The following is a 17,358-nucleotide window of genomic DNA, read 5'->3' as shown; positions in this document are numbered from 1 at the left end:
ATCTTAGAATCTGCCATAATTGGTTTAGACAGTAAGTCTGGGTTCACCGGCGGTGAACTGTACAATAATGATTGCTCTATATTCGGTTTCAATAGCGTGGAAAGGACGTTCTCTTTCCGGCAAAGCTGTCCGAGTCAAATATTACTTGGCTTGCGCTGCCGCTCCGTGATGCTCTCACACTGCTACGGATCTGCCGTTCGTTTCATAAAATTGAGGGTCGATATTTGTCCACGTATGGAAGTCAACCCGTCTTCATTAGGGCGTTACGCCAAGGCTGGATCAGGTGTTAGGTTCGTTGTCGCAAACAGCAACATCGGGCAAATGATAAACTGCAACGTGGATCATATGATGATCCGTGATGCCAAGTCAACGCTTTGGGAAACCTTGATGGTCAACGGTGAGGAAGCTTTGAATCGATATATCCAAGGTCATGGGAAGGCACAGATTGAGGTGGTCGGTCAAGGTGTATGACCGATTTGATTCGAGTGAAATCCTCTTCCAAGATCTAACTTAAGGAATACTTCAATTCAAATTGGAATGTATTCAAAGTGAAGATAAGAGGCGGTGGGGGAATTAAACGTGGAGATAAAAATGGTAAAATTCATTGATTGGATATCCTTTTAGAGCTTCTCCTTGTGATACGATTTTTTTCACATTAATATTGGTAGTAACGTGGTGAATTAGATGTTAATGGTCTTTGTTGGAATTTTCATTATTAAGTTAGAACATGAAATGGTTGAATTAATTTCTAAAAATTTTTTGGGGTATCATTTTAGGATTAAATCCGTTGGTGCATGATTTGGGATTTATCCCCAAATTGTTTATATGTGCATATGTGTTTATAAAATTATCTTGTGAGCTTCATTTGCAGACTACATAGATATATATAGTATATCTATGCACTCTTACAAGATAAGTAGGATTTGGAAGAGGATCGTCCCTTATGGTATCACTAAATTTGATATATATATATATATATATATATATATATAGTATAATCATATAGGATTTATCCCTCATGAATTAGAATATGTTATACATTTTAGATGTATTTTTGTTGGGCAAATATGTCATGTGCAAAGGAGATACCTTTGATGTGTAAAGTGCTTTGGATGTTTCTATATCATCGATAAATATATTACATGTAAATAAGATACTTTAAATTGTATCAGGTACTTTAGATACTTTTATAACATAAATAAATAAATTATCCATAAAAAAGTTGTGTTAAATGCTTTAGATATTTTTTGTCCTAAGTGGATACATCATGCATAATAAAAATGTATTGCCATATCAGGTGCTTCAAATTTGGGATTCATACAAATGAGAAATTTTGGGATTAGTTGGGCACTTAAGATGTTTTTTTGCTCTAAATAAATATATGATAGGTGGATGAGATATTTGAGGAAGTGTTGAGTGTTTTAGATTTTTTTTTCTTAGACATATTCATAGTCAATAAAAAGGATATAGGATATGTTGGTCACATCATATATTTAAAATATATTTCATATACAACTTATACAATGGGGATATGTTAGTCTCATTATTATAAGCACAAAAAGATCTTATGTTTTTTTATTGTATTTTTCATACAAACCTCAGTATGGTATGGTGCAATGGGAAATAGATTTAGGCATAAAGGAAAGAGAACTTTTGCTCTAGGTTATTATAAAGAGACCCTTTTATATAGTTCTAGATTGGCTCTTTTTCTTGTTGGATCTCGTGTTTTATATCATTAAGGGAGTTTGCTCATTTCTTACAACTATTTGGTTAGCCAATATGCCTTGGATTAAGGTAGAGATAGTTGAAACTAAATTAGATTAAACTCTTGAGCAAGTAATTATGGTACCTAAGGAGGGGCTTTATAGCATCGGATAAGATGGTAGGATGATCAACATTGAGTTCTTTACGATAGAGTTGACCTCAAAAACTTATTATAGTTGATAAACAACTAGATTATATGTTGCTACCCGCTAACATTGATGGTAGAATAAGAAGGGGAACAATAGTTTAGATTATGTCAATCAAAATTTGGACTTGTTAGGTGATGTCAAAGAATATCTCAAGTGATAAGTTGAGTTGGAATCCTCATTTAGAAATGAGAATCATTACTCGAGATCCATCATTGGTAATGTGAATATGAGATTGATTTAGATGTTCTTGTAGAGAGAAAGGCAAAGACCCATTATTTGAGTTTCAATGTTATTGTGACTTCATGACATCAAGAGAGAATACTCTTTGTCATCATGTTATTGTGACCTAATATATTAATAATAAGTTTAAATTTGATTGTCAACTTCTCTTAAATGATCATAAATGATGGACTATTTATGGATAATTTTTTTAAGTACAATCACATTTGGAAGAGAGAAGTCGCGAACTATTTATGTAACATTTTAGTTAGTCTCATATCAAAAGTGGAAAAGACTAAGATTAATTTATAATATTATAATATATAATATGCTATCAATTTTAACTTAAAATATTTTAATTATTAATTTAGACTCAACAAAGTTAATATATTAGTTTTCATATTAGGTATCAGTACAATTATTATTAGACTCGGTCTAATACTAAGGCATGAAAAGAGGGCTCGAAATAACTACCATGAGATCAAAGGATATATCACTACTCATGGATAAGATCAAAGAATAGTCATAACATAGAGTCTAGACTATGTCTCATATTTACTATTCTAAGATTTGATTTGGGTTATACTAAATCTTGACAAGAACAAGTTACATTATGAAGTTACTACTAGGTTATGCTTCATATTCACATCAATCTCTTAAGTGAAGGAGATTGCAACATCTTAATTAGTTCCATATCAAAAATTTAAAGATAGACAAAATGTTTAAGTATTTTTTATTAATTTATCTATTAGTTTATCCTTTATCTATCTTTTCTATAAAAGATTACACCATGAGGCAAAATCTCTTGAAGTTAATACGCGAATCCAAAACCGTAAGTGTTCATTTGGTATGTTTCGAATAAAAATAATATGTTTATGTTATTTTATATAGTATCTTATTTTAATTATCGAATATGGGTTCTCAAGAAATATTGATTGGATTCGGGCCCGAGTGATAAAAATAATCATCGTATCAATAAAAAAAGCTTTTCTTTCTTATTTAAGATCTGGACCATGTAAGTAGCATTAGTCTCAATCAATTCCAAAAATTCCAGGCTGATTGATTGCATGAGTTGCAGACACGGAACGTCTTCGAAGAAGCACCACTGGATTGATCTTGCTCTCGTCGTTCATGCTCGTCGTGTGTATCTATAACTCAGACAAGTGGCTCATCGTCAATCGCATGAATGGTTCTGAAAAAGGCCCCTTCGTGTTTGCATTTGTTGCGATCACATTTATTGCATCAGTTCTCGAGAAAGTTTATTTGCATCACCGAAGACATAACGTAGATTAAGGAAGAATAAGTGTACACTATATCTTCTTAATTGTATATTTTTAATTAATGATTCAAATTTTGTTTATTAATTTCATGTTCTTAGCAATCAAATTAGGGAGAGAGGATAAGTGCTCGTTGAAAGACTCGGAATTAATCCAATGGATTAATTTGTAAATGTAAAAATTATAATTATGTTATTATTAAAAAAAATTAATATTAAAAATTAAGATCAAATATTATGATTACGTATGACTCAGAAAATCTTTGTCTGAAGTCGTTTGATTCGAAAAAAACAACGATGAATCTAAACTGTCACCACCCTAAGAATTCTGAGGACTGGTATGTTCAATGAATCAAGTTCTTGTTTGGCGTAGAAATCTGAAGCGCGTATGCTCAAATATCTAAGCTGCTACGTCGATCGTCGTCGGCAGCTGATGAAGTCAACAGACGAAGCAATGACAAGGGAGGGAACGTGCATTGCATGCATCGTAGGAGAGGTTTTGTGCCTCTACAAACCCTGATCCAGGAAACCAGAAGCCTTTAGATGGTGGATCCACTTCATTCATGCATATGCACCATTTCTGGAAGCACATCTTCCCCGCAAGTTTGTGATAGGCCCATGTCAATTTTTTTGGATTCCAACATATCTATCTATTCCTAGTCTCGAAGTGACCAACTTGAATCACATTACCGGAAGCTCACAAGTGTATCTTCTACACTTTGTTGCTCTCCAGTATTTCACGTTGGTGCTCTTCTACATTCCAATCTTTGTCAATACGAGTATCTGATACAGATTGAGGTTGTTTTCCTTCTTGTTTTTACCTCTGTTCCTTCCGGTCTTCCCGCAGTTTCTTCGCATTAGAGTCCCCTGATTGCTTGTCATCCATCACAACATGTGATGGAAATCGATATGAGAACCAGTCAAAGGCATGCATGTTTCCTCTTGATGCAATCGTTTGATGCCACACGAGTGTGTCCAAGTTCCATGAATGCTAGCTGTAGGAAGCCTGCTTGCAGGTTCCTACGCGACCAGGACAGTCATGGAGATTTTAATTTTCTTCTCTGATGGAATGACCACCAAAATTCTTCGGATCCACCGAAAGGAACCGATGAGAATGATCATTGTCGCGTGCGTCACTGTGTGGTAAGAGCTTTGGTCACTCTTATGAGAATATTCAAGCCATTGGAGGTTCTTCTTCCTCTTGTTGTTGTTGGAAGAACAGTGGCCACAAGGATGGAGAACCAAATCGATAGCTAGTCAAGCACATGGTGCACTGTCATGACTGACCACGGCCTCTCTCCTTATCAGATGCTGAAGCTATCAAGATCTCAGTGGGCGTGATGGGGTGTGATCAATCCGAGACCCAACTCGAGGGTTGGCGTAAGGCTACAGCTCATCGCATAGAAACACCAAACAATATTCCATGACGTTGACCATGTGTTTCTGACTCTTCGTATATGTCATGCAGGAAATCCAATCTCTAGAAGTGCTGCATACGGTGTTCAAAAAGAAGTGTAATTGAATTCGACATTCCATGCGTAGAAAAATGGAATGCTTCCGCTCTTAAACCCATTATTCATCATTGATTAATTTTATTGTTTCATGAAGTTGTTTGCGGATTTTAATCATCTAATGACTGAATAATTTGTAACCCTTTCATCCTAATTTATGGTGAAGAAAATAGTTTATAAATATATATGCTTCTAACCTATCTCACGTGACAGGAAAAGTCAATGGCTGTCTTGTCGGGAAACGCATACATGTCTCTCAAACGACTCTTCTCTGCACTGATGCTTTCCACCAGTTCAATGATTGCCATATGTTCCAAACCATAAAGGCCTAAGCAGAAGCAGAGACCGTGAATTAAGAGTCGATCCCTCACTATTTCAATTTAGGTGTGTCGAGGCTAAGACTACTATAACTTGTGAGTGCCTCCCTCAACTCATCACCTTCTCTCTCTCTCTCTCTCTCTCTCTCTCTCTCTCCTTCTTGAGCGACCATGGAGAACTACCCACTCCGGTTTCCCTCACAGCAACCTTCTGCTTCGTTTTCTACTCCATGTCTCTCCCTCTTGCCGACCGACATGATCGGCGACATCCAAGTCTTTGACACTCTCCAAGGTGGCAACTCAGCTGGTTTCTTGAGGTCCAAGGATGAGGTCGAGGTCCCGACCTCCCAAGGCTATGGAGCTTACCAGTTGATGGAATCCTTCGCTGGATCGAGGGAGAACGAGGAGAAGCCTAGCAAAAAGAAGGAGAAGAAGGTGAAGAAGCCGCGATACGCCTTCCAAACTCGGAGCCATGTTGATGTACTCGATGATGGCTATCGCTGGAGGAAGTATGGGCAGAAGGCAGTGAAGAATAACAGGTTCCCTAGGTCAGCTCTCTCTCTCTCTCTCTCTCTCTCTCTCTCAATCTCTCTCGTGATGCATGCAAATGTTGTCTGAGAAGGAACATAAACAGCTTCAGCTTGTCATGAAGGAAGCAAACATCGCACGCCATGAACACTCTTCCATTCATCAAAAGGTTCATGATGCAGATGAACAATCTTCTTTCTCCGTTCATCTAGAGATTGTTCTTGTTTTTTTGGACCAATATTGCATCAGTTTTAGGAAATTTGGTGGTAGAATTTGACTATGAATAGTATACGAACACGATTTTGTTTCGCCTATAAACATCATGTTAAGGTCCCTCTCAAATTTGTCTTCTTCGTTTAGCCTCGAGGCTTCACGTTCATTATTTTCTTTGCAAGCATTACTTTCGCATTCTTTATCCTGTTTTCTCTTAGTGTTGTTCATGAATCCACCTAAACATTTTTGTCATCTTCGTAGAAGAATGAAGCATTATAAATGGACAGTTAATTATCTCTGAAAAGATCACGAATAGAAAAAATCGATCAATTGTGGCCTTTTAATTTCATACTTTACTCCTCTATATTAGATGCATTTTAGTTGAAACTTTTTTATTATTGTTGCTGTTGTTGTATATGTGATGCGTTTATGAACTAAAAACATCTCCATAGATGTCATCAGCATCTGAAACTGCTTCATCAGAAAGAAGAAACACATCATACTGCAAATGTTCTCAAAGATCCTAACACAATATTGCAATTGTTGAGAGCTTTTTCCTGTTACTTCTCATAGGGAAGAACTACAAGCTTTCTTTTTCTTTCATGGTAATAGAGTCCTTAGTTTTTCCTCTAAAAAAAGATGAACTTATTGACACAAGAAAGCTGTTTGATGCACAAGGGATCCAAAATTGATTGATATAACGAGAACAGAACAGAACCGATTCTGGAGTCACCTATACTTAGCCTTAATGTCTTCTTTGTTTGGTTGCAGAAGCTACTACAAATGCACGCATCAAGGTTGCAGCGTGAAGAAGCAGGTTCAACGCCTGTCAAGGGATGAAGGCATTGTGGTGACAACCTACGAGGGAGTGCACACTCATCCCACGGAAAAACCGCATGACAACTTCCAAGATATTCTGAATCAAATGCAAATCTACTCCAACTTTTAGGTCTGTAATGTGACGGAACGAAGATGTTGAAGTCATGTATGCTTGCTAAATAATAAGCTTCACCAGTGCAACTTCTATATGGTGGACTCATTTTGCTGCAATACATATGGCTCTCTTGAACCTTTCAGCATGAAAATTGTGGTTGACACAAAAACAAAAAATAAATGATCTTGAGATAAATAGGTTGGTGACGAGTAAAAGTGATCTTCTATTACCAAAAGTTTGATGTTCAAAGGATATATAAATTTAATTAGGACTGACATGACTGCCAGGGTTTCTTTATAAATGATCTACACAGCTGCAAGACCAACACGTTTCTGCAATGTTTTCAACGAGTAGAATATTGTCATTTAGGAATCACAATGATTCCAACTTTGAAATAATTGGATTCAGAACTATTTCTTGATAGTTATTCTTTTTATTATGAATAGAGCATAGTTAAAATAGAATAAAAATGTGAAATTTTAGTATAAGTAGTAGAAAATAAATTTATTATTTTTAGAATAGGTATAGTATGTCATTTTTAACATATCTAAATTCTAACATATTAAGACATTCAGGTATAAACAGTAGCTATCTGTTGGGTATAAATTCTAACATAAATTTATTGACTTATCTTAAAAATTAAAAAATACAAGTATTTGTATTGATATGTTCATATTATTTTAAACGATTTAATTAATCTTTAAATATTTATAATTTGTGTCCAAGTCAAATGAAACCAAAAATGTCTTACTACTTCGTGTTCTCAAGTTTCCCGATATCAGGACATCACATACAACATAAAAGCCCAAACACAATAATTGTAAGTTCCACCTCATCGATCTCTTTCATGAATCCAGCTAACAAGTAGAAGCCAGCTAACAAGTCTGCACGCGGAAACCAAACGACCGGGCGGTTTACGCGCTCCTAAGGAAACAGAGAATGCCCACAAAAATGCCCAGCACGAGTGGGGCCCGGGCGTGGAACGCGTGCCCGCGGCTGATGCTGGGGCTCACCATTATCTCCGGCGGTGGAGGGGCGACCTCGATGAACGGCGGCGGCGGCGGCTGGTTGAGCGATGGCGGAAGTCCCCGGCCGTGCGCCACCGTGATCCGGAACCGCATGCCCTGTAGGCACTGCGCTCCTCCGTCGGCGGCGGAGAAGAAGTAGGTTACGCCTTCGTCCGTCAGCGCCACCGGCACCGTCACGCCCGCCTCCGGGACCGCTCCGCCGTCGTAGTAGAAGGTCGTGTCGTCGCCGTTGTCGTCGGTGAAGTTGCAGCGGGCGTAGGTGGTCGCGTTCAGCGTCTGGATCACCGTGTTGCTCGAGTCCGTATTGAAAACTGCGACAAGATCGCAACTTTAGCCAATTAATCGACCAAAAATGGGATTTTGAGGGGGCATTTCGAGTTTCCCCCTCGATCCAGAAGGGAGAGAGGAGGAGGAGGAGGTCTTTCGTACTGAGGTAGTCGCCCAGGAAGAAGTTCTGGGTGGAGGCCCAGTCGGAGTAGTTGGTGACGGAGGAGTTGGAGGTGGAGTTGAAGAACCACCCAGCTGCGCCGCCGACTGTGTGGTTGGTGTAGGGCGGCGCAGGAGGGGAATCGCCGGCCGAGGTGGTGAAGCTGACCACCATGAACAGGGCAGTAATGCCTATCGCCGCCATAGATGCTCTGTTGGTCATTGCTCTGTCTCTTCTCTCTCTCTTCTGCTTCTCCGTTCTCGTGTCTGTCTGATCGATGAACGGGCCTCGAGATAAAGTAATGGTTTCTGACACAATCTTTTATATTCTTATGAAATCAAACCGGGGAGGTGGAATCAGGATGGTTCAGTGTGATCCGAAATAAGTGGACTTGTCATCTCTCCATATTAAATCTAACTTGAATTCATCTTCCTATCTGTAATATATATGGCTAAATGATTCTTCCCATCATTTGATTCACTTCTGATCCGCTTTTACCGCTCTTCCCAGTCTCTCTCTCTCTCTCGCTCTCTCTGCAGCAAACTTGCATGTTTGCATAGGCAAGAGAATCCCGAAGAGCGAAGCTGGCAGAACTCATCGCTCCACCGGTGGCATCTTCTTCGGTCGATCGTACTTGGAGAAATCAAGGAAATGATCGATCAGATCTGTTGCAGCACATATTTCAAAGCCCAAAGCACTTTCTCTGACTTTTGAGCACTCGCTCGGTATATTAAGAAGAAGCTTTCGCTTCACCTGCATGGAGTTGTGCCATCGTTGGCTGTCATGTGTTGGATTCCAAAACTCCGTTGCATAAAATATCTGAATGAAGCCAAGAAAATGTTGACTTTCTTCTGTCCGGAACGACTATTAGGTAATGATTTTTTTTTTTTTTGCAGTGATGAAAACTTGTCAAAGATTTAATGAAATAACGTAGGATAATTTATCACAACAAATTTTGGACATTTTATCTTAACAAATAACTTTTAGCTCATGGTGTTGCGTAATTAGTTTGTACCTAATTTTTTTTATCATTTTGATGAAAATATCTCCTCGATACTATGACTATTGGCATATTGTCGCTAACACCACTACGACTCCACAACCTCCTACTCTCTCATGGTTTTCTGGTATCATCGTCACTACATTACTCTTCATCCATAAGCGTTAGTACACTATCATCACTCTTTTCTGTTGTCTCTTCTATCTCATTACAACGCGAGGCCACCCACCTCTTTTTATCGCCTTATTCCTGTTTTTCCTGTTTACTTATCTTTTCTCTTTTATTCTCTTTTTTTTTATTGATCTTCCGGTAAAGATAAAGAATATAGTAAATTACATTACACAAAAGAATCCTCACTTTGTGTAAAGATGGAAGAGTCAGACTAGTAAAGGATAGGATGGTGGTAATAATGTTGAAAGTCACCGGGGAATGAAAAGTTATTGAGGAGGTAATGATAGTATCAATAATAATATTTTTTTATGACGATTAGAGGCGAGAGTTATGACAAAAGAATATTTTTATCGAATGACGTAAAAGAAAAAGCTCCTTGCGTAAAAGCCAAGCATCATTAATTAAAAACCCAATGGCAAAGATTTTTTTTAGGTAAAATTTATAGAAAAAAACTTTTAATAATTATGTGTTTATGAGAAAGCACCTTAGAGAATGTTTCTTGTTTTAAATTTCAGTTTTATTTGTAATCTTAATAATATATTTTTCAAATTATTTAAAAAAGAAATTTTACTTTTTAGTGATGAAATATTGTCAGAAATGTAAAGTGATCGAATAATATCCATGATATAATTGACTTATTAATATTATCATAGATTCATCTGGTTCTTATAATTCTATTCAAATCGACACTATTCCTTACGTGAGATTAAATTAATAGTAATAATCTATTTATTTGATTATTATTTAACTAATCAATTAAATTTGTCAAGTTTGAATTACTGATCCAAACCTAAGTTAGTCGTAACAGAGATATATATATATATATATTATATATATATATATATATATATATATATTATATTATATTCATTCATATCATTGCTCAGTTTGAGACCAAACAAGATTATGACTTAAGTTCGTAGATAAAATGATATAAAAAAAATCATGTATTCAAATCTTACACCGATTATACTTATAAAATAACAATGTATTTTCGATGAGTTCGAGTTCCACATATTGAATTTGACTTCGTCTATCACTGGGGTGTGAGTGTGTGAAGGATGTAACATCATAAATTATATATGATCTAACGCCTTAAGGTTTTAGATGAAATGATAAAATTAACCAACTAACAAAACTGGTCAACTGCTTATGTAATTTTGACCATAATTCTATCATTTCCCTGATTCCATTAATTAATAGAAAGAAGAATACCCTAATATATTCTATCTATTTTCTTATTCTCACTGGCAATTTATTCATTTATATGAAAATACCAGAATTCTTAAAAGAGGAAATAGAGAATTACTCAGTAAAATAAAACAAGAATATAAATATATTGTTCTCGTCAAAGTTGATTCTTCCTGCATTTTACTCAGCAGAGAATATAGCTTTGTGATTCAAGGAGCTCAACTCGTGACGTAAGTCGTTGAGTACGTGCCATTTCGACCTTCGTTTCGTGTCGTCAACCCAGTCGGTTCCCAAGTCGCGGTCCGAGTGACGGCGAACGTGGTGATGCGCATCCGACGGTTTCTCTCTACTGCGAGAAACAACCGCGGCCGTTGGATTACAACAACTCTCCATGCTGATCTCAGCGGTGCACACGCAGTCCACTTCTGCTGTCTGTTATGCCTCCCGCTAAGAAAATTGTCCCATGTTTCCGTCTTCGGGCGCATCATTCTTTTCTCACTATATAGAGCCTGTGTTTTCCGGGGTTTAAAGAGGTTCGGTGTTTGTTGCTCCAAACGTAACGGAATCTGAACGGCCTCGTCTTCCTCGTCTAGCTCTTCCCACCTTATAAATTCGGTGGAACCCCAGTCCGCGAACTCTCGACTCGGGAATCTGTGAGGAATTGTCGATGGAACCTGCGGAAGGCGAGCAGACGTCGTCGCTGGAAGAAGACCTCCTCCTGCCCGAGGTCCGATCCCTCTTCTCATGGCATTTAGATTTCGTTCGCTTTTCTGCTCTCCATATGAATCCCTTAATCTTGTTGTCTCTTGATCGGTCTTGGATCCTTCTTTGCTTCCCAATGTTTTAACTCGTCAAGATTGTTGATGGTTCTCCGTGGACGAGGGTGTTTGATTGTTGTGTCGTGGTTCTTTAACTAGACTGTGGATCTTTGAGCGAGCTAGTTGTGTATGACCGCAAGTATTGCTTCGAGGTCGATACTATGATCAGGCTTCAGATCTTCGAGCGAGATTTGTTATGAGGTTTAAGTTTCAGGTGGTGCTCAATTGGACCTTTATCTTGTAATCAGAGTTTGCTTCTTTGAATTTTCTTCTAGTATCGGATAATGGGATCATGATTTTAAGGAGTTTACGGGGGATCATTGCTCGCATGTTTTTCGACATTTTGGATCTTGCATCTCGTCACTCGGTAGGACCTCCTATTCTATGCACTTGAATTTTGTTCCCGGTGTCATTCAATGGGGGAATACCGGTTTGTTTCACTAAATGCTGTTGGACCAAAGTTACAAGTATGATAAAAAGGGTCTATATCTCTATTTGTCTAACATGTGCATATCGATATGGTTTGTTACATTCTTCAACGTCTGAAATTTTATTAAGAGATATAATGAACTTTTGCATGTACCTCAGATTATGTAAATGTCATGCTCGGTCAACTCAACTATCTAAGGATCCAAGAATGTACCTTCCAAAATGCTTTACTCACTTCTTTTTGATGGATTAGCCATTGGGTCATTTGAACCGTTCTTATGCAGTAATTGATCACATCAGATATGTAGTGTGCTGTTATTAGGACCTGACTTCAGTAGTATGTCTTAACAAGAGAGAAGAATGCTTCTCTGATGGGCTGACGGCCTTCTGTGTGCTACATGTAAAGGCTCCTACTAATGGACTCTGCATCTAATTTATACCAGTGCAGCTATGGTTAGGTGTTGAACATTTGGCTGGCTTTTCCTTCACGTTTGTCTAGACCATGGTTAGGCGTATTAAATGAGAAGTAGAAATAAAACGCTTATTTTTTATTAATAAATATTTCGTATAGTGATGAAGACAATTTTGGTCACTTGCTGACTAGGATCGCAAGGCTTGACCTAGGCCTTTTTTTAGTTTAGGTAAGATGACACATCTGAGAGTGTTAGTGTAATTTGATAAAAGGAGACCAATTGTTGTTCAGATCTTGAGTTACCAAGCTGCGTTAAGACTAGCTGAGGCTATTGTAACCAAGGTGTGGGGGTGAGTGACGAGTTTTGAATCGGATTGAGCTGAGTCATGGTTCACTCTACAGAGGATTGAACCTTCAAAGTTAATCTTCCGAAACATAGGAGACATTGGGAGTGTAGTTGGTCACTGAAGTCGGAACTTAGTCTCAGATGGTCAATAAGTAGAGGTAGAGTTTTCGAAATTGTAAGGGCACAAGAAGCAAGGAATCAATCCCCTTTACCTGGGGAAGAAGTTCCTTCTTATAGCCTAAACTGGTAGGCTACCCCATATGGGTTATATTTGATCCTCCATTACTTCAGTTGGGACGTTGTTGCTGAGAGGATACACTGGGCCACCTGTCGCATGATAACGTGTATGAAGCAGTGTCGGCCTGTTGATCTCATGGCAATTTGTCAGTGTCGATGCCATGCCCATTGGAGAATTTGGTGGGCCCACTAAAACCCCCTCACCGTAGTGTTAGCATATTTTTCTGATATGACAATGAATTTAAATAGTTCGGGATAGTTAATATAGTTTCCTTATTCATATAATAAGCATCAGAACAAGTCTTGTTCTATTTTGTTAGTTTCGATTTGTGTGACTTCTTTGTTTCCTACTCATAGAAAAATTTTAAAATGGACAGCAACACAATTAATGGCTTACTTGTTCTTTTAAAACATTTTCTTTTTATTTTTTATTTTAGCTCTAAATTTAGATTGAATTCATAAACATACCAACATATATTTTTGGGAACTAATTTAAGAAAAGTAGGTGAAAATTTATATGCTAATCTTTGTCCATGCATTATATACATATATGTGGAGAGAGTTCGAGTTATAATCCTTGAGGTGGATTGTGGTCTCTGTTCTATCTGCAGAACATGATCATTGAGGCTCCAAATTGAACATCAACTATGTTGAACATAATATACAACTAGCATCTTTTTGAAATATTCTAACATATGAATCGATTGAAGAAACAATGAATAATTTTAGCAACCTAGAATTATATATATATATATATATATATATATATATATATGTATGTATGTATGTATGTATATACATATATGTATATATATATATATATGTATGTATGTATGTATATATATACATATATGTATATATATGTATATATAGATTTGACTAGTAATGTTCAAGAATAAAAACATAATTTTTTGTATATTTTCATCTAATATATATATTTTTTATCAAAGTGAATATTAAAATAATTTATTAATGGAATCTAGATCTATGTTTATCCATGCAATTTTTTTGTGCTATTTTTTTTAAAGAATGGTTTTCGAAGTAGCTCGTACGATACGATAGATAGCCCTTGTTCCTGAAGCTCTAAGTTAGGTAATGAGATTTAATTCATCTTTTTGAAAACGAGAGGAGGGAGGGTGGATTAAAAAGCTCAACTGAAAGGTTAATCCAATAGGGTTTCAGTTTTCAAACTATTTGTTAGAAATAATCTTTGACTACTTTACATTTAATTCCTCTATAATTCGAGTACCATATATTCATTAATCAGCAATTTCGAGTTTTTTTTATGAACATACAACTTGTTTGATGAGCGTTTTCTTGACTGGCTTGGGTAGTTTCAGCCAAAATATCTTGATTATATTTCCCATGATAACATGGCCTCCATGTGACCTTAACTCACCACCAGTTTGTTCTTGACTTTGTAATTGAAGAATGTAAATAACGGACCATACACTGGAGATGGATCTGTGGACATGCAAGGGAACCCCATACCAAAGGATGGCACAGGCAACTGGAAAGCTTGTCCTTTCATTCTAGGTATGTACATTAACTGGCCACAGTCGAGTCCTTTTCTTTATTAAATCTACATAAAATGACTGCTTATTTTCAAATCACAAATTTTAGCGAACGAGTGCTGCGAACGATTAGCCTACTATGGAATATCGACAAATCTTGTCACTTACCTGAAGAAAAAGTTTCATGAGGCGAATGTTTCTGCTGCAAGAAAGGTTACGACTTGGCAAGGAACCTGCTATATGACCCCATTAATTGGTGCAATTTTAGCTGATGCATACTGGGGAAGATACCGGACAATAGCAGTGTTTTCAACAATATATTTTATTGTAAGTATGGTTGGTGCTGTCTCTTACTTGTGCAATGGTCATCCATGTGCTGTTTAGAGTAATGTGTCATGATGCTGTTTCTTTTTTACAAAGATAATATGATAAATGCTGCTTTATTGAACACAGGGATTGGCCACGTTGACCCTTTCAGCAACTGTTCCTGCTTTTAAGCCTCCACCCTGTGTAGGATCTGTTTGCCCAAAAGCAAGTGCGGTTCAGTATGCGATTCTGTTCATTGGACTCTACTCTATTGCACTGGGAACTGGTGGAATTAAACCTTGTGTTTCTTCATTTGGAGCTGATCAATTTGATGATACTGATGAAGATGAGGGAAGAAGGAAGCAATCTTTCTTTGACTGGTTTTACTTATCTATTAGCATTGGAGCTCTCATATCCAGCAGCTTTTTAGTTTGGGTGCAAGACACGTGTGGATGGGGCTGGGGCTTTGGAATTCCTACAGTGTTCCTGGGATTAGCCATATGTAGTTTTTCCCTAGGCACCTCACTTTATAGATTCCAAAAACCAGGTGGAAACCCTCTTTCAAGAATGTGCCAGGTGATTGTTGCCTCTTTTCGCAAGCGGAAAGTAGATGTCCCTGATGACAGTTCTCTCCTGCATGAAGTACGGGGAGATGCCCCAGCAATTGAAGGAAATCGACAGCTGAAGCACACAGATGACCTTAAGTAAACAACTCAACTTCCATAACAACTTTGATTTTGCTCGCTAAATGCTTAACTTGATTAATTATAGAACTGAATTAATCCAATTTTTATTGATTATGAGGAAATTAAAGAACTGAATCCATCAAGGAGATATGGCTTCCAAATTTGCTTAATGAGGTTCTCTTGCCTTTCTTTTTTAGTTATCCTTGGAATTTTATGTTTCCAGTTGTGTAACTGCAATTGGGATATCATTGTATAACTGCACTTTTAAAGTTATTGGATAGGAATCATTATATCAGTTATCAGAGCTAGTTAAACTTGGACTTATGCACTGTATATAATATCCTATGATTGGATACTTATGCACGAGATCATGTTTTTTAATATTATAAAAAACATTGACGATCGTGCTTCAAACGGCATGTTTTACAACAAACCTAAGCAGTTTGTGCTTTGTGTTTGATGGAATTTAATGCTCAGACAGTCGAGCACTTCTATCACTGAATTGTCCTTTGTGTGTGGTGGGAGTGATGATGTTTCTTTTTAGGATGTTCTAAAAAGCCTTTTTAAGTTCTAACATCTCTGACCGGTATTTCGGTAAACCTCTTGGACGTTGCGCTGTGCATGTACCTTGTTGTTTGATGTCATGTCTAAGAGGACAGAAGCATTAGAGGGATGTTTAGAATTTCTAGGTGACATTAATAATCTGTCAACTCCAGTTTAGTTTGCGCAAATGACATATAAGGATATTGTATTCAATCAAATGGACTAAGCTTTAGGATTTCAGATTCATTATTGTGCATTAGACCATTAGTAAACAGTATGCTTATTTCATTTATTGTTTATAATAGTGGTATCAGCACCAAACGTTAAATGTAACAAGGAACTAATTTTAGAAAATAGCTTCTTAATTATTTTGAGCTACTACCTATTTATGTGTCCCTTTATCTGTGAAATTCATGGTCTACATGAATTTGGACTACGCATTATTAACTGTTACCTACTGCAGATTCCTCGACAAGGCTGCTACAACGACAGATCTTGATGGGGAGAACGGTAACTCTATAAATCCATGGAGGTTGTGCACAGTCACTCAGGTGGAAGAATTGAAGATTCTTACGAGGATGCTCCCTGTTTGGGCAACCACCATAGTGTTCTCTGCAGTTTTTGCACAGATGTCTACTCTGTTCGTTGTACAAGGGATGGTTATGGACACGTCCATCGGCTCCTTCGTCATTCCACCTGCATCTATGTCAACCTTAGATGTCATCAGTGTCATTGTATGGGTGCTATTATATGATAATATTGTTGTTCCGGTGGCAAGGAGGTTCACAGGCGAGGAGAGAGGGTTTTCAGACTTGCAAAGGATGGGCATCGGCCTCTTCATATCTATACTAGCAATGGTAGCGGCTGCGCTGGTGGAGATCAAGCGACTGGACATAGCCCATGCTGAGGGTTTAGTGCACGAGAAAGTGGCCATACCATTGAGCATTATGTGGCAGGCACCTCAATATTCTTTGATCGGAGCAGCAGAAGTATTCACATACGTCGGCTCGCTCGCATTTTTCTATGATCAGGCCCCTAATACCATGAGAAGTTTGTGCAGTGCATTATCACTTCTTACGACTGCGCTGGGAAGCTACTTGAGTTCCTTGATCGTGACTGCAGTGACATCGCTGACAACTTGGGGAGGGAACGCGGGATGGATTCCTGATAACTTGAACGAGGGGCACCTCGACTACTACTTCTGGCTTCTTGCGGGGCTGAGCTGTTTGAACCTTTTGGTGTACGCAGCCTGTGCTAAGAGGTACAAGAGGTACAAGAGGATCGTTCCATTTTGAACTCCAAACGAAGCGCCGGCCGCAGTCATTCATGAAACTTTCAA

The 17,358-nt window shown here is 37.7% G+C and overlaps 3 protein-coding genes across 3 annotated transcripts; 2 read left to right on the top strand and 1 right to left on the bottom strand.

Moving 5' to 3' along the window:
• Positions 1–5,271: 5,271 nt before the first annotated feature.
• Positions 5,272–7,053, top strand: LOC135582156 (probable WRKY transcription factor 75). The gene is made up of 2 exons (XM_065190034.1): positions 5,272–5,784; positions 6,749–7,053. The coding sequence occupies exons 1-2, from the start codon at positions 5,408–5,410 to the stop codon at positions 6,924–6,926; spliced, it is 555 nt and encodes a 184-aa protein (XP_065046106.1). The 5' UTR covers positions 5,272–5,407; the 3' UTR covers positions 6,927–7,053.
• A 589-nt stretch (positions 7,054–7,642) lies between these two features.
• On the bottom strand, positions 7,643–9,051 carry LOC135677664 (early nodulin-like protein 18). Its single transcript, XM_065190033.1, has 2 exons — positions 8,369–9,051; positions 7,643–8,250 (listed from the first exon to the last, which is right to left on the bottom strand). The coding sequence occupies exons 1-2, from the start codon at positions 8,586–8,588 to the stop codon at positions 7,826–7,828; spliced, it is 645 nt and encodes a 214-aa protein (XP_065046105.1). The 5' UTR covers positions 8,589–9,051; the 3' UTR covers positions 7,643–7,825.
• Positions 9,052–11,052: 2,001 nt separating this feature from the next.
• LOC135675399 (protein NRT1/ PTR FAMILY 8.3-like) lies at positions 11,053–17,314 on the top strand. Its single transcript, XM_065185552.1, has 6 exons — positions 11,053–11,261; positions 11,356–11,455; positions 14,401–14,506; positions 14,594–14,811; positions 14,938–15,494; positions 16,483–17,314. Exons 1-6 carry the CDS (start codon positions 11,053–11,055, stop codon positions 17,312–17,314), a joined length of 2,022 nt encoding a protein of 673 aa, XP_065041624.1.
• The last annotated feature ends 44 nt before the right edge of the window (positions 17,315–17,358 follow it).

Source organism: Musa acuminata, chromosome BXJ1-6, assembly GCF_036884655.1.
Source record: "Musa acuminata AAA Group cultivar baxijiao chromosome BXJ1-6, Cavendish_Baxijiao_AAA, whole genome shotgun sequence".
Lineage (NCBI taxonomy): Eukaryota > Viridiplantae > Streptophyta > Magnoliopsida > Zingiberales > Musaceae > Musa > Musa acuminata.
The sequence above is the reverse complement of the archived record's forward strand: the minus strand, read 5'-3'. Positions and strand labels throughout refer to the sequence as shown.